The sequence below is a fragment of the Moschus berezovskii genome, chromosome 14 (assembly GCF_049115385.1).
Source record: "Moschus berezovskii isolate FMDL1 chromosome 14, NW_MosBer_1.0, whole genome shotgun sequence".
Lineage (NCBI taxonomy): Eukaryota > Metazoa > Chordata > Mammalia > Artiodactyla > Moschidae > Moschus > Moschus berezovskii.
Window position 1 is genome coordinate 4,955,884 of NC_142473.1, and position 20,089 is coordinate 4,975,972.

Consider the following 20,089-nt stretch of genomic DNA (forward strand, 5'->3'; position numbering starts at 1 on the left):
GATCAGTGCAACATTTTACATTTTATGTTAAATCTTCAAAATCATGTGTATATTTTAAACTTAGAGCACATCTCAATTCAGATATTCTTTATCAGCAATATTCACTCTGTACTTATATATCAAAAAGTTTATAATTGAAAAAGTAGATTCACATCACTCAAGTTTCCCAAACATACTTAGACATTATGTATTAACTGAATTGAGTATCAGTTTTTAAATTAAAATTAAATACAATTAAAATTCAGTTACTCAGTTGTAGCAGCCAAATCTCAAGGGCTCATCTACCAAGTGGCTCTTTCAGTGGAACAAACTCAGTTCTAGAATAAGTATTAGGTCAATTTTCTTGCCTGAAATTACTAGCTCAAAAATCAAATTCACAAGGAGACTATCAGGTTAGTAATGGGGTACTAATATTAACGTTAGGCATTTTGGATTACCTTTCATCTTTCCCTTGTTGCTCTGTGCCTACTCAGACAAGATTCAGATGAGACCAAAAAAAGAGAGGGTATCTGGAAGAGATCTCTCAATCAGCAAAGAGACTGAGGTAATTGGAGGAAGCTTAAAGAGTTCATGACATAAAGGTAGAAAGTTCTTAATACTTACTGACTTACTAGGCCTTAACCCTTTTACTTATGTAAATAAATAGATTTAAATAGTAGACAGACTCTGAAAAGGTCAGAAACAGTCTGGTCATAATAAGGATGGATAGTTCTTTTGCCTTTTCACTACACTCACACAGAAAATGTCCACTACAAACAAAACCCCAAACTATAAAACACGAGATGTCATATTTTTCCAAAAACAAAACTGTTTACATTTCAAAGAGCATTATTTCATAAGTACTTCCATTTTATGGAAGAGAATTCCTTCAGGAATATTGAGCAAGTATTCACAACTCACCCAGAATATTCCTTTATTTATCTACCAAAACTCTTTTGAGTGCCTATTACATTTTAGGCACTGAAAAGAAATTTCAGCTGTGGACAAGGAAGACCTACTCCCCTGGACTATGTGATAAGAGCTGTCAGAGGAAAGAAGCTAACTACCGTGGAAGCATTCTTAAGTAGGATTGGCAGATTTACTAAATATAAATACAGGATGTCAAATACTACATGCTGCTGCTGCTAAGTCACTTCAGTCGTGTCCGACTCTGTGTGACCCCATAGACGGAAGCCCACCAGGCTCCCCCGTCCCTGGGATTCTCCAGGCAAGAACACTGGAGTGGGTTGCCATTTCCTTCTCCAATGTGTGAAAGTGGAAAGTGAAAAGTGAAAGTGAAGTCGCTCAGTCGTGTCCGACCCTTAGCGACCCCACGGACTGCAGCCTACCAGGCTCCTCCATCCATGGGATTTCTAGGCAACAGTACTGGAGTGGCTTGCCATTGCCTTCTCCGCAAATACTACATAGGATACAGTTATACTAAAAATTATTTGTTACATATGTGACCTACAAATTTAGTTGAGTATCCTATCTGGCAAACCTACATTAGAGGGACAACTTGTAACGGAGATAGGGTGAATGGAGAGAAAGGAAGGCTTATTTGGAAAATAACTTCTAAAACAAATTCTGGGCATAGCAGGGAATAGGTAGGGAGAAATCATTCTGAGTGGAAACAATACAATGCAAACTCAAAGTCCCAAGGTCACTGTTAGTCCAGGAATTGAAGGGGTAATGTTGATGAAAGATGAAGCCTGAGAGAAAAATAGAAGAAACTCTTGTAAAGAGTTTATACTTTATCATGAGTATGGTTCCACTAGTGACCTGTTAAGCAGCTTGTCTTTGCTTCAGTACGAAGAATAGACTACAGTTCTCTTGGCAGTATGATTGGCAGCCCAGTAAGGATGCTACTGATGTAACTGAGGATTTCAATGGAGGCCTGAACAAAGGCAATGGAAAGACAGGCCCATTAGTAACACCAGAACTAGAACTTGAGATGGCAGCTAAAGCCTCGGCAATTGCAAAGGGGATAGAGAAGAGAACTGAGAGGGAGGAAAACCAGGGGAAGCATTATAGAAATCAAATGAAGATAGGTCAACAAGTCAAATATTTTATGAGGAGGTAAGATAAGAGCTGAGAAGTGATGACTAGATTTAGCCTCAAGGAAATCACCAGTGACCTCTGGAGGGGTAGTTTTAGAGGGAATGACTGAGGCAAAATTAGGTCACCGTTGGCTGAGTAGAAGGTGATGCTGGGTTAGGAACCAGCTGGGGAAATGCGAGGGTCCCACTTCCTCTTTGCCCCTTTAACAGGTTTGGGTCAAGGACAGCAACGGTTTGGAGATGAAGCTGACTGTGCTCCAACCGGGCGGAACGGCGCAGCGAGCGACCGCGAGGGGCCAATCCTTCCCCACAGCGTTCTAGATTGACGGGGCCCGGCGCCAAGGAGCTCGGGCGGGAGGCCTAGTCACGGGGGGCGGAGTCAGGGCACTAACCCGGAACGGCTTGGGACGCTCTTTCCATTGTGAGGCCGGACCCGGGCGGGCCCTCAGCCAGAACGGCAGAGTCCTCCGGGCCAACGGGTGAGCCTCGTTAGACGAGCGGCGGCCGCGGCAGCCAGTGGAGTAGAGGCAGGGGCGGGCCGAGCCTGTGGGCGGGGAATTGATAAAGCATCTCTGTTTGCCACCCCGCCCCACACACACCCCAGAGGCGACGACGGGGAGGTGCCGCCCGGCCTGCAGGTGAGCGGCGGTGCCGCGGAAGAGGTGGTGAGGGGGGCGGCCTCTCCGCGGACGGTAGGTGCCAGCGGTGCGGCGTCAGGCCGCGGTCACCCCGCCGCTGGCTTTGGACCCGGATTCGCGGCGTCGCGGACCACAACGCTCAGGAAAGATAGCATTCGCCGCTGCAGTCTGACCTGGGAGGGTGAGGAGGGCCCGGGCCTCTGCAGCAAGGCTGGGAAAGTTTCCAGGCCCCTGTCAGGGCTCTGATTTGCGGAGCGAGCACTCTCTTCCAGGTTGCCCTGTATCCTGTCAGGTGCAGCCGCGGCTGTGGCCGAGCCTGCGGCGCGCCCCCTCCTCCCGGCTGGCCTCCTGGGAACTGAGCCTTCCTGGATTCTCCCAAGGGGCTGTTCCAAAGGGAGAGGATAGGAGTGAGAAGTACTTTATTAATGTGATAACAGGGGACTCTTAAGTAAACTTTAGTCATTTACCTGCCATAAGTTACAGGCAGGGAGTTGAATGTCCTCTAAGAGTATAGTGACGACAGTAGGGCCCGGTGTTGGTGGGAGGTGGGAATCCCACTTCAGAGAGGATTGGGGAAGTTTGTAGATTTTGTGATGTTTTTCTTCTTGAACAACCTAATGAGTTTACCTAAAAAAATTTTTGGACCCAGAATTTATGCCCGATTTTCCTTAGACCTCTTAATTCAGTCTTACCATGCAGTATTTAGGAACTTCATTCTCAAGTGTTAGTCCTTGGAAAAAAATTGCACAGGTGTAATACGCCTTTGGTGATACACCATCTTCACAAGGATTATGCAAGTGAACTATTTACCCCTATTTCCACCCAATACAGAATGATTGTGAAGTGGGATTTCAGGAAAATGGCTGTTCTCTGTGATTGGGTGTGGAAGAACTATGAATTTTTAGAAGTTGCAACTACTAAATTCCCTTTTGTAAAGATATGGAAGACAAGCAATATAAAAGGGATAGTATTTGACATCTAAAATGGCTTTTTAAACTATTTTGTGAGGTATTTAGCCCCAGCACCAAGAATATGTGCCTGGCTCAGAGTAGGAGCTTGATATATTTGAGTAAAATTATTGGGTAATGGATGATGAAAACCCAAACGGTTACATGAGTACAAAAATGTAAAGGAGAAGAGAGAAAAAAATTCCTGGAAACATAGCTTAGTTTCTGTTCATGCAAGCATAGCTACCAAATATCAACTCAAGGTTGCTTTGATTTGGGTACTATCTTACATTAATCAGAAGGTGTCAAAGATTTTCACACAATTAAGCCATGACTGACTGGAAGTCTAAGATACATTTTGATGTTAATTTCAGTGAGGTAGAAAATATATGTTAAAGTGCAAATGCATTTTGTCAAGAGTTCTTAGTGGTCTAGTGGTTAGGGTCTGTGCTTTCACTGCTGTGGCCCAGAATTCCCTGGTTGGGAAATTCCCACAAGCCATGCCTGTCAGCCAGAAATTTTTTAAAAAAGTGCATTTTATCAGTGAACTAGTTCATCAGTTTGGTACAGAACAAAGGGTTAGAAACATAGGTCAAGGACAAAGGGATACCACTTTTGTAGGATAGAGATAAGGAGTTGCAAATTGTTGGGGGGGGTGCACAGAATATGCAAATAATAGAAACTCCTGCCCAAATTTTAAGAATATATTGACTCAGGCATAGTTTTAAGAGGATTGTTATTTCTATCATTACAAAATTGATCTCACATTCTAAGAGCAGCAAAATCTGATTACAGATTTTTGTCTAAATTAGGATTCTTTTGGCAACTGCAGTCATTGTTTATTATGCACTTGTATTTTGTATGTTATAGTTTGTGTAACAGTGCTTCCATATAAAAGGCATACTGCTTAAATTTCAAAAAAAATATGAATTTTCAGATATATTTGCTTCTTACAGTAAGTTTCTTAGCAAAGAGTAGGGCCTTTCAAGCCAACCTGACATTTGTCCCCAGCCTAGTTATTTAACTTTGATTCCTGATACTTCTGCCATGTATTACTGTCCCTCCAAATCAAATGCCAATTCCTTCTGACAGCTTTCCTTGAACCCACCAAAGATTACGCCTTCTGAACACCCAGGATATTTTGTTAGTATTTCTCTTTGTGCACTTTTCTTACATTCATATTATTCATCGAGTAGAGAAGTAGTCATTTACTGTGTCCAGACTATACTAGGAAGTGGATAATAGCTGATATTTGTTAAGGGCTTATTATATCTTAGATATTATAAGCTTTTTGTTTGGGTTGTCTCATTTACTTCTCAAAACATTGTAGTATTCTATTATTTTTCCCATTTATAAATTAGGAAATAAGTTTAAAAGGTTAAATAATGTGTTCAGATCATAGTGCTTCTAAGTAGTGGAATTAATATACAAGCCTTGGTAGTCTCTATTCAAAACTTTCCATTTATAGTCTCTGTTATAAGTTTTTGATGTAAATTTTATGCATATATGTTTTAATAGATTATAGATTATTTGTTAGAAATAGTATATTTGTCTTTGATCCATTATTGCTTCTAATGTAAAGTAAGTGATTATAACAGCCTGTTAGTGGAAGCATGTGGCTAGGCCAACAAACAGCTATATGACTGAGATAAATGACTATATATGTGATCTCTAGAGCTGATGAATGATGGAGGACAGAGTGAGTGAACTTGTTGTAGAGCATAGCATGTTCTGTCTAGAAATGTGCTTAGGTTGAAAACTGAGCTTCTGTGAATATGTATACAACATAGACATACATGCGTATTCCTTTTCTGATTTTGTTGGCTTGCATTAACATACTAATAATGTTGTGCTAAGTCATATTCATACTCTAATTGGGTGTTATATTCCATTATGTGGCTATACTGCAATTTATTCACCTAATCCCTTATTGAATATTTATATTTTTCCCATACCTCTACATTTAAATATGACAGTGCTTTTAAAATGCTTCAAGAAGCCATTTAAATATCTGAAACATTCTGTATTTTTTGGAAACAAAAAGTCATCCTTAATTTGATATGGAATTTGATGTAACTTTAGCAATCTTTTCTATTTCTAAGGATATCTGACCTGCTGATTCCATTTTTAAAATATATTTTTAATAATCTGCTCCTCATTGGGTCATACTGCCTAAGTAGTTCTTCATAGCCTATTTATTTAAAATATTCTTTTCAGAATTTTGTATAACTTGTTAACTGTTATGTTCTTTAGTATAGTTATAGGGTAGGTAATTTAAGGTCTTCACTTAATTTCATAAACTGCTTCTTGCCTGTATTGACTTGGGCTGCCTTTTTCTTTTAAATATATACTTTGCCTGTAGCAGTTTGTTTTGCTAACTTATCTTACTTGAGTTATTGTCTGTTTCATTTTCTGCTTTTTCCCCTCCTCCAGTAACTTTTTTATTTTATGTTGTATTTTTACTTCCTATTAGGCACAGTGTTATGTATTGAAGATACTGCCTTTGGTGCAGGTGGGATACCATCTTCTAGATCCTCCTAAGGGTGGAGCAAATGGTAGAAGAAGGAGGAAACGAAGTTTGACTGCACTAATTCTTTGAAATGTGATGCAATGGCCCTATAGGTACTAAAGAGAAGTATATTGGGGCTTGTTTAATGATGTGCAAATGATGTGTAAATCAGTTTTCTTCAGTTCCTTTTTTATGCTGTTTATAAATATAATGAAGAAAGAAAGTGTTAGTCTCTCAGTTGTGTCCGACTCTGCAACCCCATGAACTGTAGTCCACCAGGCTCCTCTGTCCTTGGAATTCTCCAGGCAAGAATACTGGAGTGGGTTGCCAGTCCCTTCTCCAGGGGATCTTCCTGACCCAGGGGTCGAACCCAGGTCTCTTGCATTGTGGGCAGATTCTTTACTGTCTGAACCATCAGGGAGGCCCCATAAATATAGTAGTTCATGATTATTCTTCAGTTGCCTCTAGAGAAAAGCAGTATACTTGCCCAGCTCGACTGAGGACTTGAATTACATAAGGAATGTTAGGTTAGTGCTAATTAAATGAAATCCTCTAAAATTACAAGGCTTCTAGAATGTTCACTAAACTGTTGTAGAATCAGATGTTAAAATATTCCATTTTCTTATTTTTTTATTAGGTAATATTTGAAATATGAAAAAAATCATGTAGCTTTAAGTATACTAGTAAATCAGCTCCTTGACCACTGAAAAGAAAAACATACTAGTTTGTAACATCTGTCCATTTTTGTGTTGTAAATACTGCGATCTTGGCCAGTTTCTAGTTCCCAACATGACATTACTGAATATGAAGCTGGGAAGTGTACAATGACCTTCACCAACTCATATCAGCAGGCTCCAATATACTCCTAATGTTATAAAGCATAGTAATAAAGACTGAAAGACTTACCACTTGACCTATGAACTAGAACAATACCAAAGGCCATTGGCCTTTCTCTTCCTTTAGAGATTTACCTTTCGTGCAATAATAGTGAACTTAACTTGCTGTGTGCCAGGAACTATTCTCCGTATTTTACTAAATCCTTTAATCCTTAGAGTATCTCTTTGAAGCAATAATATTATTTTACAAAAGGAATTGCACGTAGGGAAATTAAATAACTAAGGCACACAGCTAGGAAGTTGCGATGCCAGGATTCCAACCAGGCATCTGACTGCACAACCTGTGCTTATAACCATTACATTCTGCGTTTGAATGTGTTAATGCTCAGTCGTGTCCAACTCTTTGCAACCCTATGGACTCTTACTTGCCAGGCTCCTCTGTCCATGGGATTCTTCAGGCATGAATACTGGAGTGGGTTGCCATTTCCTCCTCCAGGGGGTTATTGGCAGGCAGATTCTTTACCACTGAGCCACTGCCTGTTTTGATGCTTTTTTAATGTATGAATATGTTTGCTTATACTCTAGTGACAAGAGGCTTATATTTGACTATAATGGCAGTATTTGCTTAAGACAGGATCAAAAGTGCTGCCACTATTTGATTATACATTCTAGTGGATTTCAATTTTATTATTAAATGTCTCAAGTAATTGGAAGCCTGCTTTAGAATAGTTTGCTGCAATCTTTTTTTTCCCCTTTTTTTGCCTGCTTTGCCCTTTTTGTGGGTGTACAAAATTGACAGTGACTTTTTGAGGGTTTATTTTCTGCTCTTTTAAGTTCAGGAGATGGTTACTGTACATCAGTGGTTAGAAACAAAAAGATGCATTGGCGGGCATTTTTTTTGATGATGTTACTACACAAGATCAGTTGAATAAGTATTACTGCTGCTGCTAAGTCACTTCAGTCGTGTCCGACTCTGTGCGACCCCATAGATGGTAGCCCACCAGGCTCCGCCATCTCAGGGATTCTCCAGGCAAGAACACTGGAGTGGTCTGCCATTTCCTTCTCCAATGCATGAAAGTGAAAAGTGAAAGTGAAGTCGCTCAGTCGTGTCCGACTCTTTGCGACCCCATGGACTACAGCCTACCAGGCTCCTCCACCCATGGGATTTTCTAGGCAAGAGTACTGGAGTGGGTTGCCATTGCCTTCTCCCAAGTATTACTGGAAACCTGAAAAAATGCATACAAGAAGTGAAATCTTAATAAAAAAATACTTTTATTAGAGTTTAGAAATAAGGGATTTGTATCCACTTTTAAGCCCTGGAGAGAAGAGGTTAAACAGTGGTACAAAAGATTAGTGCATTTACTGATTAAATTTAGTTACCTTAATTACTATACTTTTGCTTCAGTAGAAAATACTATTTATATTGTCAATTACCAGAGAAATATTTTTCACTCAACTAGTAAAATTTTAAACTGGCAAATATTAAAGTTTTTCAGTGAAGAAACTGTGGTAGAGTGAAACATAACTGGTTGAAACTGGAGAGTTTTCTGGCTACATATAGAACTTTATCCAGACTTAATGATGGGACGTGGAATTTAATGGATATGGGTATTTTTCTTTCTATTGGCAGGAAATGTTTATGATCCTACAGTGATAGAGCTGGAAGGCACCTTAACAGCCTACCCTCTCATTTTGAAAAGGAGGGAAAAAAAAAGCTCTGTAGCAGTGATCAGTAAGTGAATTTGAAGTCAGAAAACGTGGTTTGTGTGAATGTGTGCATGCAAAGTCACTTCAGTCGTGTCTGACTTTGTGACGCTATGGACTGTAGACCACGAGGCTTCTCTGTCCATGGGATTCTTCAAGCAAGAATTGGAATCGGTTGCCGTTTCCTTCTCCAAGAGATATTCCCAACCCAGGGATCAAACCCACATCTCTATGTCTCCTGCATTGACAGGCAGATTCCTTACTGCTGAGCCACCAGGGAAGCCCTTGTTCCTCGTTACACACTTTTAAAATCTCTTTTCCAGTTCGTTTGTGTGCCTTCCCATAATGCAAAGGTTCAGTTCAGTTCAGTCGCTCAGTCGTGTCCGACTCTTTGCGAACCCATGAATCACAGGACTCCAGGCCTCCCTGTCCATTACCAACTCCCGGAGTTCACTCAAACTCATGTCCACAGAGTCGGTGATGCCATCCAGCCATCTCATTCTCCGTCGTCCCCTTCTCCCGCCCCCAACCTTTCCCAGCATCAGAGTCTTTTCCAGTGAGTCAACTCGTTGCATGAGGTGGCCAAAGTATTGCAGTTTCAGCTTTAGCATCAGTCCTTCCAGTGAACACCCAGGATTGATCTCCTTCAGAATGGACTGGTTGGATCTCCTTGCAGTCCAAGGGACTCTCAAGAGTCTTCTCCAGCACCACAGTTCAAAAGCATCAATTCTTTGGCGATCAGCTTTCTTCACAGTCCAACTCTCACATCCATACATGACCATGGGAAAAACCATAGCCTTGACTAGACAGACCTTTGTTGGCAAAGTAATGTCTCTGCTTTTTAATATACTATCTAGGTTGGTCGTAACTTTCCTTCCAAGGAGTAAGTGTCTTTTAGTTTCATGGCTGCAATCAGCATCCGCAGTGATTTTGGAGCCCAAAAAAACAAAGTCTGATACTGTTTCCACTGTTTCCCCATCTATTTCCCATGAAGTGATGGGACCAGATGCCGTGATCTTCGTTTTCTGAATGTTGAGCTTCAAGGCAACCTTTTCACTCTCCTCTTTCACTTTCATCAAGAGGCTTTTGAGTTCCTCTTCACTTTCTGTCATAAGGGTGGTGTCATCTGCATATCTGAGGTTATTGATATTTCTCTCGGCAATCTTGATTCCTGCTTGTGCTTCTTCCAGCCCAACATTCTGCATGATGTACTCTGCATATAAGTTAAATAAGCAGGGTGACAATATACAACCTTGACGTACTAGATAGCAGAAAACTACATTTCCCAGGTATTGTATTGAGGATCTGAATGTGCTTTAGATTCCACCAAAGAGATACATTTGTATAAAACTTGAAATCAAAGTGTGTGAGAAAATCAGGTGTTTAAAGCATTTGTTTTACTGGTGTGGGTCAGCACCATGGTTTTCCAACTTTAGTGTTTATTAGGATCATCTGGAAGACTTATTGAAACATAGACTGCCAGATCTTGCCCCCAGAGTGCTGTATTTAAATGGTCTGGGGTGGGTCCTGAAAAGTTTATCTTTCTAATGTTTCTGGTACACCCTCTCTGTCTTATTTTTTTTTTTTTTTTTTGCTTTTTAACATCTAGTGGTCACTTTGGCAGGTTGACTCATTTATTCATTCAAACGTGTTTATAGTATGTATGCCTGCCATGTGCCAGGATCTCTGCTACACTCGGGAGACATGATGGTGAGCAGAAATGTTGTTGTCTCCTGAAATTAACAGTGAAATGGGAAAGAGACACTCTTAGTTGTATATTAGCACAAGTATAACATTTAGGTGAAGAAAATGAGTAATTTACTTGTCAGGAGAGGATTCACTGAGGAGCATATGTCGAATCTGCAAGCTGAAAGATGAGGAGGGATTAAGTAAGTCAAACAGGGAACAATCCATTTTCTAGTCAGAGGGAATAGTGTATACAAAAACTCTGAACAGGGAAATAGATTGACAACAGTGGGTGACTTAAAGAAGGCCTTTGCAGTTAGAGTACAGAGGATGAATTGGGGAGAGCAGAAGTAGGGAGCAGATCAAGAATGAATACTGGCAGTTAGTAAGGAACTGTTACAGCAGCCTGGGTGAGAGAAGATGGTAGCTTGGACTGTGGTAGTGCTGGCAGAGACAGAAAATGTAGTCAGTTTTGAGCCATATTAAGAGGGCATTTGTTTGTTTTTAAATTATATAACTTATTGGATTGAAGTATATTGCAAAAGTTGCAGGTTGATTGACTTTTACTTTTTTCTCTTTAGGAATCATCCAGCCTGCCTGTGCTACTAGATGAATGGAAAACTCTGATTTAAACAAAGTACTAACAAGGAATTGTCCTTAATTTTTGTATTTTGTAGTATTCCTCAAATTCTTTTCACATCTTCCCTTACTGTAAAAACTCCTTTTAAGTTAGAAAATGAAGCAATTGAAGAGGAAAAGGAAAAGCAATTTCAGTGTACAAGAAACTCAGACCCTTTTGAAAGAAATTACGAAAAGGAAAGAAGTAATTTTTTCCAAGCAGCTCAATACAACAATTAATGTGATGAAGCGAATGGCTTGGGAGGAGATTGCACAGTGTGTGAATGCTGTAGGAGAAGGAGAACAGAGAACAGGGACAGAAGTGAAAAGAAGGTACCTTGACTGGCGAGCCCTTATGAAGAGAAAGAAGATGAAGGCAAACATTAAGCTAGTTGGTTCAGGGTTTCCCCTTCCCACATCTGATTTAGATGACTCTCTCACTGAAGAGATAGATGAAAAGATTGGATTCCGAAGTGATACAAATTTTGATTGGCAAAATGTGGCAGATTTCAGGGATGCAGGTGGATCTTTAACTGAGGTCAAGGTGGAAGAGGAAGAAAGAGATCCCCAGAGTCCTGAAGTAAGTATTAGCCTATGTGAACCCTCTTTTTATTTCTTCATTTCTGATATGAGAGTTTGTTATAGACCAAGAACAGTTAAGAAATTCCCAGATTTTCAAGCTAACTTAAAAATACTACATAACCGTCATTCCATTTTTTACTATCTTACCGTCATTAATCTCTTCTCACCTCAATGTACTCTTTTAACTGTACATTATTAATGATGTCACATAATTGTAAATATTTTTCAAAATTCAAAATAAATGGTTTTGTGTGCTCAAGTACAGAAAACTTTAAAGAAATGCCTAGACAAATTAACAACCATGAATATAAATAAATACTAAGAACTACTTTTCTCTTTTAGTTTGAGATTGAAGAGGAAGAAGAAATGTTGTCATCAGTCATACCAGATTCCAGGAGGGAAAATGAACTTCCTGATTTCCCCCACATTGATGAATTTTTTACTCTAAACTCAACACCGTCTAGGTCTGCATATGATGAACCCCATTTGCTTGTAAACATAGAGAAACAGAAATTAGAATTGGAAAAACGAAGGCTTGATATTGAGGCTGAAAGACTGCAGGTTGAGAAGGAACGCCTACAGATTGAGAAAGAGAGGCTGCGACATTTAGACATGGAACATGAGCGACTTCAGCTGGAGAAGGAGCGTTTGCAGATTGAAAGAGAGAAGCTGAGGTTACAGATAGTCAACTCAGAGAAGCCGTCTTTGGAAAGTGAACTTGGTCAAGGGGAAAAGTCCATACATCAGCCACAGGATATAGAAACTGAGAAGTTAAAACTTGAGAGAGAACGCTTACAACTGGAAAAAGATAGGCTGCAGTTTTTGAAATTTGAATCAGAGAAGCTGCAGATTGAAAAGGAACGTTTACAAGTAGAGAAAGAGAGACTACGAATTCAGAAGGAAGGACACTTGCAATGATTTATCTAGGTCTCCATTTATCAAATGTTTGTAAACCATAGGTTTAGGTTTAAAAATGGTTGCAGGATTAGCTGTATTGTTGGTTTTTTCCCCTGTTTAATATTAGTGTTTTCAGTAGGAAAAAGATTATTTGTGGGTAATTATATGCTTAAGTCTTCTATGAAAACTATGTGCCCTAGCATAAACAGTATAGCAGAAATTGTTGTACTATACTCTTTAAATTAGAGAAATTACACACAGTCTTGTATAATCTATGGACTCAAGAGTTTACAATTATGTCTGTATAAAACTCTAGCTCAGTAGTTGTCAACTGGGGGTGACTTTGCCCCCTCCCCCCAAAGACATTTGGTAATGTCTGGCGACACATTTTGGTTGTCAGAATTGGAAAGTTGGGCACATTGCTACTGGCATGTAGTAGATAGAGGCTAGGGATGCCTACATCCTGCAATACACAGGACAGTTTCCACCCTCCCCCCCTCCCCAAAAAAGAATGATCAAACTCAAAATATCAATATTGCTGAAGTTGAAGAACCCTGTCTTAGCCTGACTGAGCACCTCTTTAGCTATGTTTCAGTTTCAGAATGTTAAAACCGCAGATATTTATGTGGGAATTATTTAAATGGCCCAAAACTTTTGCTATGAAACAGTACTGTATAGGTATGATGAAGATTATAGATGTTTTATTCCTTTGTTTCCATCCATATATAATGTGACAGTCAGAAAACAATATAGGCAACATCAGAGGTTGTCTAAAGTGGGTTATTTTCCAAAACAGTTCATTCATTTAGCCTTTGGTGCTTTAGAAACAGCATACATTTTTGTAAGCTTTACACTTTCTTCTGTGACTCCATTGACTAAGCCAGTAGTTTAGACAAAAATTGTCATTTCAACCATGTACTGAAATCTTAATATACTTGGTTGAAGCTAGTAAGAATGTTACCAGTTTAAAAATGGTGCCAGTAGACAATGAGCTGGAACTCCGTAAGTGGTCGTTTGATTTTGAAAATAGATAATAGCTATTTGGAACTGGGATTGGGGGTGGGGGAGAATGTCCTCTGTATCAAATAGTAATGATGGTGATGAAATAATGATAGTAGTGGTGTATTATGAATTAGGGAAGCACTATTGCACACTATCTGACCTAATCTGTAGAAAAAGTCTTGAGAGTAGTAGTATTCCTGAACCTGAGGCTTAGAGAATTCACACTTCACTTAAATGACTGATTTCATATATCATGATGCATTTTGTCTTTGTTCCTCCCTGTGAAACAAAGTTTGTATCTTTAGTCAGTCGTTTTGGTATTCTGAGACTTGAGGGTTTACTTAATCTGGTGATTTGCCTTCAGTCTCCTAAAGGTAATTTTTCCACTGTCCAGATGATTCTGAAGCACACTAAAGTTGAGAATCACTGCATGAGATCATTTTGTATTTTCCCATTTCCCGTATATGTAGCCTTAGCACGTCTCTTATATTGACAGATACTACTTTGATTCTAAATTGATTCTTGTTAATTTAAGAATGTCTTGAAACCATATGTTACATTTGAGTATGGGTATATAAGGCAAAAATATACATCTTAGTTACCTTGAGTTTGGAATAGTGTTATTTTTGTATAATTGAAATAAATGCTTCTACCATAGAAATGAATTTGCCAATACTAATTGTGTGAACATTTGTCATTTCAAGTGATGCTCTATGCCGTGAGTGTCAAGGTTGTCAAGGCTGGAAGAGAGCTTTATCATGGTGAGTGGGGGCAAAGGGCCTAACATTTGTGTTAGGGATTATGCTATGTGCTATTCATGCATTATTTTGTTTCTTAAAACAAGCCTTAAGTCATTTTGGCCTGACTTTTATGAGAAAGGGAACAGTACTTCATCAGTTTAATTAAAGAATACATTAAAAAGTGATATGCCAATACTGACCCAAGATTTTAGCATAAAAGCTCTAAGGAGAAGGAGTACTGAAAGTTTATAGATGTAGTTATAAGTATTGTAGCTTGGTTACTTGCTCCTTGTGAAAATCATTTAACTTACACTATGATTTGATTTCCTCATCTGTAAAATGAGTGTAATGATATCTGCTCTGCATATGCTTCATAGTTCTTTTTTTGTTAATAATATGTAAAGTAAAATGCTATTTTAAAGGCAAGTTGATATTAGTGCTAACATTTAAGATAAATAGATTTTTAACTTCATAGAAGTAAGCATTGAAGATAGCCAGTATTATTTACGTATGGAGCATTCTTGGTTCCTAGAAGTAAGAGACCTAAAAGAAAAGAGGCATCAGCTTACTACCTTCCAGGGCTTTGGCTGAAGAGCTTTGAACTTCTTAACACTGTCCCAGGTATAGATGGATTCAGTTGGTTCACTGTAGTAGGAAACTTCATTGCTGCATTTCTGAAGTGGTAGGCATACTTGGAGTGAGTCATTTTAGTTAGCTGTTTCTGTGTAATTTGTTGTTGCTGTTGTTCAGTCACTAAGTCATGTCTGACTTTTTTGTGACCCCCATGAACTGCAGCACACCAGGCTTCCAAGTCCTTCACTATCTCCAGGAGAGTACTCAAACTCATGTCCGTTGAGTCAGTGATGCCATCCAACCATCTCATCCTCTGTCTCTCCCTTCTCCTCCTGCCTTCAATCTTTCCCAGCATCAGGGTCTTTTCCAGTGAGATGGCTCTTTGCATCAGGTGGCCAAAGTATTGGAGCTTCAGCATCGGTCCTTTCAATGAATATTCAGGGTTGACTTCCTTTAGGATTGATTGGTTTGATATCTTTGTCGTTCAAGGGACACTCAAGAGTCTTCTCGAGCACCACATTTCGAAAGCAAATTCTTTGGTGCTTAGTCTTCTTTATTGTCCAACTCTCATAGCTGTACATGACTACTGGAAAAATCATAGCTTTGACTATATGTACCTTTGTTGGCTAAGTGATGTCTCTGCTTTTTACTTTGCTGTCTAGGTTTGTCATAGCTTTTCTTCCAAGGAGCAAGTGTCTTTTAATTTCATGGCTGCAGTCACCATTTGCAGAGATTTGGAGCTCAAAATCATTTTAATTAGCTGTTTCTGTGTAATAAACCACTCCGAAACTAACTGACTCATGTTGCTTATGATTTTAGAGGCAATTAGGCTGAACTCATTTGGGTGGTTCTGATCTTGGCTGGGTTCTTATGGTCAGCTGCAGGTTGGCTAGGCTGTTCAGCTTCTGGGGGTGTTAACTGGATATTGGTTCGGGGTGAGGGGTTTGTCTCAGCTCTCTTGCGGTGTTTAATCACCTAACAAGGCTTATTTTAGTGGGGATAGCAGGAGTTCAAGAAGGAAAGAATTGATGCTCAAGGTGATTTGAGGCCAAGGCTCAGGACTGGCACTTCACTTCTGCTGCATGATATTGGCCAAAACAAATCACTGGGTCATACGACAGTTGAAAAGTGGGGGAGAGTGTCACCTTTTGATATGCAGAGCTGAGGAAGCAGAGATCAAATCGAAAACATCTGCTGGATCTTTGAAAACGCAAGAGAGTTCCAGAAAAACATCATTTCTGCTTTATTGACTATGCCAACGCCTTTGACTGTGTGGATCACAATAAACTATGGAACATTCTGAAAGAGATGGGAATACCAGACCACCTGACCTGCCTCTTGAGAAACCTGTATGCAGGTCAGGAAGCAACAGTTAGAACTGGACATGGAACAACAGACTGGTTCCAAATAGGAAAAGGAGTATGTCAAGGTTGTATACTGTCACCCTGCTTATTTAACTTATATGCAGAGTACATCATGAGAAACGCTGGGCTGGAAGAAGCACAAGCTGGAATCAAGAAAGCCGAGAGAAATATCAATAACCTCAGACATGCAGATGACACCACCCTTATGGCAGAAAGTGAAGAACTAAAGAGCCTCTTGATGAAAGTGAAAGAGGAGAGTGAAAAAGTTGGCTTAAAGCTCAACATTCAGAAAACTAATGGCATCTGTTCCCATCACTTCATGGGAAATAGATGGGGAAACAGTGGAAACAGTGGCTGACTTTATTTTTCTGGGCTCCAGAATCACTGCAGATGCTGATTGCAGCTGATTGCAGCTAAATTAAAAGACGCTTACTCCTTGGAAGGAAAGTTATGACCAACCTAGACAGCATATTAAAAAGCAGAGACATTACTTTGTCAACAAAGGTTCGTCTAGTCAAGGCTATGATTTTTCCAGTAGTCATGTATGGATATGAGAGTTGGAGTTTAAAGAAAGCTGAGTGCAGAAGAATTGATGCTTTTGAACTGTGTTGTTGGAGACGACTCCTTGAGAATCCATTGGACTGCAAGGAGATCCAACAGTCCATGCTAAAGGAGATCAGTCCTGGATGTTCATTGGAAGAACTGATGTTGAAGCTGAAACTCCAGTACTTTGGCCTCCTGATGCGAAGAGCTGACTTACTTACTAAAAGACCCTGAGGCTGGGAAAGATTGAGGGTGCCTCGACAGAGTCCAGGGATACCCTCAGGATGAGCGGCTTTGGCGAAGAAAAGAAAGCGAGTCGAGTCTTGGTTGAGTGCAGAATCAAGACTAATTTATTTTTTCTACATCAGTGTTTATATACCCTAAACTAGTACAATTCTAAAGGGGAGTGAACAAAGTCAGCTCAACATTACATCAGTTTGCCCTTTACAAAACCAGAATGTTACCCGCATATTCTTTGTTTATGAGAGTCTTATCTATAATAGATTTTAGTACATTATCTTCTGGCCTTGGGGCCTATTAACATCTTATGACCTTTTCTTACAAGCTAGGTGAATGCAAAGCCATGTTTTGTAAGCTATTCTTATTTTTCCACTTGCCTTGAACTAAACAAAAAGAGAAAAGTTGCAGTCTCGTAAGGTAAAGTTGCAGCATCAGTTCAGTTCAGTCTCTCAGTGGTGTCCGACTCTTTGCGATCCCATGAATCACAGCACGCCAGGCCTCCCTGTCCATCACCAACTCCCAGAGTTCACTCAAACTCATGTCCATCGAGTCGGTGATGCCATCCAGCCATCTCATTCTCTGTCGTCCCCTTCTCCTCCCGCCCCCAATCCCTCCCAGCATCAGAGTCCTTTCCAGTGAGTCAGTGCATCACATGAGGTGGCCAAAGTATTGCAGTTTCAGCTTTAGCATCAGTCCTTCCAATGAACACCCAGGATTGATCTCCTTTAGAATGGACTGGTTGGATCTCCTTGCAGTCCAAGGGACTCTCAAGAGTCTTCTCCAGCACCACAGTTCAAAAGCATCAATTCTTCGGCGATCAGCTTTCTTCACAGTCCAACTCTCACATCCATACATGACCACTGGAAAAACCATAGCCTTGACTAGATGGACCTTGGTTGGCAAAGTAATGTCTCTGCTTTTTAATACACTATCTAGGTTGGTCATAACTTTCCTTCCAAGGAGTAAACGTCTTTTAATTTCATGGCTGCAATCGGCATCCACAGTGATTTTGGAGCTCAAAAAAATAAAGTCTGACACTGTTTCCACTGTTTCCCCATCTATTTGCGGCATAGTGGAGAAGGAAATGGCAACCCACTCCAGTGTTCTTGCCTGGAGAATCCCAGGGATGGGGGAGCCTGGTGGGCTGCCATCTATGGGGTCGCACAGAGTCGGACACGACTGAAGCGACTTAGCAGCAGCAGCAGCAGAGATTTAACACAATGGTCAGTTCTTTCTAGTTACTACACACAGACTATGGTTCCGGTGAGGCAGCCTCTGCCTAGCACTCCTGTTTGAATATTAACGATTGTCTTGTTTCTACACTAGGGCTAAACTCTTATTTTTCTAAATTCTAACTATATCAACAATAGTTTCTACATCAAGAGCAAAAACACAGCAGGCAAATGTTGATTCAGTAACAATTTCTAGAATAATATTTTTTATGTTTTCTAATAGGGCTTCTTTACCCCCCCCTCCCCCACCCGAAGGGCTCTGCGCGTATTAGGGCTTTTTGTGTGATCAGGTTCTTTATGCTATTTATGATTACGGTGTTGTGAGCAATCATGTGCATTCGTACCAAGGGCATAAACAAGTTGATTCCATTTGGAAAGAGAACGGGGAAGGCCTTCTGCCTGTGTCACAGAAGTTAAGGAGCAGTCAGAAAGACAGCAGTCAGAAAGATAAGCATCGAAAAGACAGATACCATCTTTAAGGTGAGCACTGGGGCAGCCTTTTGAATTCCGTGAAGTCCTGATCTGCCTTGCTTGTCAGGTCTTCTCCTCATGACCTTGTCATGGGTGGGGTCTTGCGTGCTGGCTCCCGGCATGAGGGCAGGAGGAAAAGGGGACGACAGAGGATGAGATGATTGGATGGCATCACCAACTCAATGGACATGAGTTTGGGTAGACTCTGGGAGTTGGTGATGGGCAGGGAGTCCTGGAGTGCTGCGGTTCATGGGGTCGCAAAGAGTCGGATATGACTGAGGGACCGATTGAACTCAAAGTCTTTCTGAAAAGAAATGGGTACAGAGAGGAGTGAGGATTTGTGTTCATTCTCATAATCTACTACATGGCCATTCTGGTTTATCTGGATGCTCCTGATTATATCAGTGGTATTAGTAGTTTATCTGGTTTAGCATTTGTTCTAGACAGAAATACCCTAATATGGGCATTAAATTATATTGTCATTCTGGTCATGAAGAATATCTTTTGTAAGGATGCTGATTTTAATGAAGATAGGGGCCATAAATTTGCAGAAAAACAAAGTGCGCTCTAAGGCTTTTTCTGGTAAATTAAGCACATTAGTCTGTAACTGAAGAGAATTCTTTACTTTTGTTTTCTACCTAATTTGTCCGTTTTTTTTTAAATTACTTTGTCTATTTTCATTTTTCTACCTCTTCATGCTTTGTCATTTAATCCTGAAAATAGAAGCAGATCATAGTGTTTCTGGAATATTTTAAATTGATAGCTACCTTTCCTATCTCTCCTTAATTTTTTGAAATAAAAAATATTTTAATTGGTTTGTTCTACATTTGCTTTAACATTATACTTCCCCCTGATAAATTAATTTTTTAAATACAGATGACCACTTAAATGTTAGTGGAGGTTAGGGGCATTCACTCCTCTGCCCATGCAGCTGAAAATTTGCATATACTTTTTGACTCCCTGAAAACTTTACTAATAACCTACTCTTGACTGGAAGCTTTACTGATAACATAAACAGTTGGTTAACATATTTTATACATGTATTATGTTCTGTATTCTTACAATAGAGTAAGCTAGAGAAAAGAAAATGTTATTAAGAAAATCATGAGAAAAAAAATAACATTTAACAGTACTACATTGTATTTATCTATACCTTACGTTTATATCATCTACATACAAGATGAATTATCTGTCTTGGCAGTATCTCCATCCATATTGTCTTATATGATAGAAATCACTAGATATTGTGTGTATTAGTACTGGATATAAAAAATGTAAAGATTATGTGAAAAATTAATTTATTTACAGGTATAATATATTGATAATAAAGAAGCAGTAATGTGATTGCTTTGTGCTGCTGCTTCTGCTGCTGCTAAGTTGCTTCAGTCATGTCTGACTCTGTGTGACCCCATAGACGGCAGCCCACCAGGCTCCCCCATCCCTGGGATTCTCCAGGCAAGAACACTGG

The 20,089-nt window shown here is 39.9% G+C and overlaps 1 protein-coding gene across 7 annotated transcripts; it reads left to right on the forward strand.

The window, feature by feature from the left end:
* Positions 1-2,529: 2,529 nt before the first annotated feature.
* Positions 2,530-19,445, forward strand: MSANTD4 (Myb/SANT DNA binding domain containing 4 with coiled-coils). Of its 7 annotated transcripts, XR_016038955.1 has the most exons (6): positions 2,638-2,731; positions 6,098-6,246; positions 8,600-8,701; positions 10,941-11,557; positions 11,902-14,219; positions 15,434-19,445. XR_016038955.1 is itself a non-coding variant. In XM_055422841.2 (5 exons), exons 4-5 carry the CDS (start codon positions 11,096-11,098, stop codon positions 12,475-12,477), a joined length of 1,038 nt encoding a protein of 345 aa, XP_055278816.1. In that variant the 5' UTR covers positions 2,530-2,677; positions 6,098-6,246; positions 8,600-8,701; positions 10,941-11,095; the 3' UTR covers positions 12,478-19,445. The 7 variants fall into 7 exon arrangements, 6 of the variants coding, with proteins under 6 accessions (XP_055278816.1, XP_055278821.1, XP_055278819.1 ...); XM_055422841.2 differs by having other exon boundaries at positions 2,530-2,677; positions 11,902-19,445; XM_055422842.2 differs by having other exon boundaries at positions 11,902-19,445.
* The last annotated feature ends 644 nt before the right edge of the window (positions 19,446-20,089 follow it).

What these genes read in the sequence shown, in the direction of transcription:
- MSANTD4 (XM_055422841.2), top strand. Translation starts at nt 11,096, where the DNA reads ATGAAGCAATTGAAGAGGAAAAGGAAAAGCAATTTCAGTGTACAAGAA. An exon ending in GAGATCCCCAGAGTCCTGAA is followed by an intron (nt 11,558 to 11,901) that starts GTAAGTATTAGC and finishes TTTCTCTTTTAG; the next exon opens with TTTGAGATTGAAGAGGAAGA.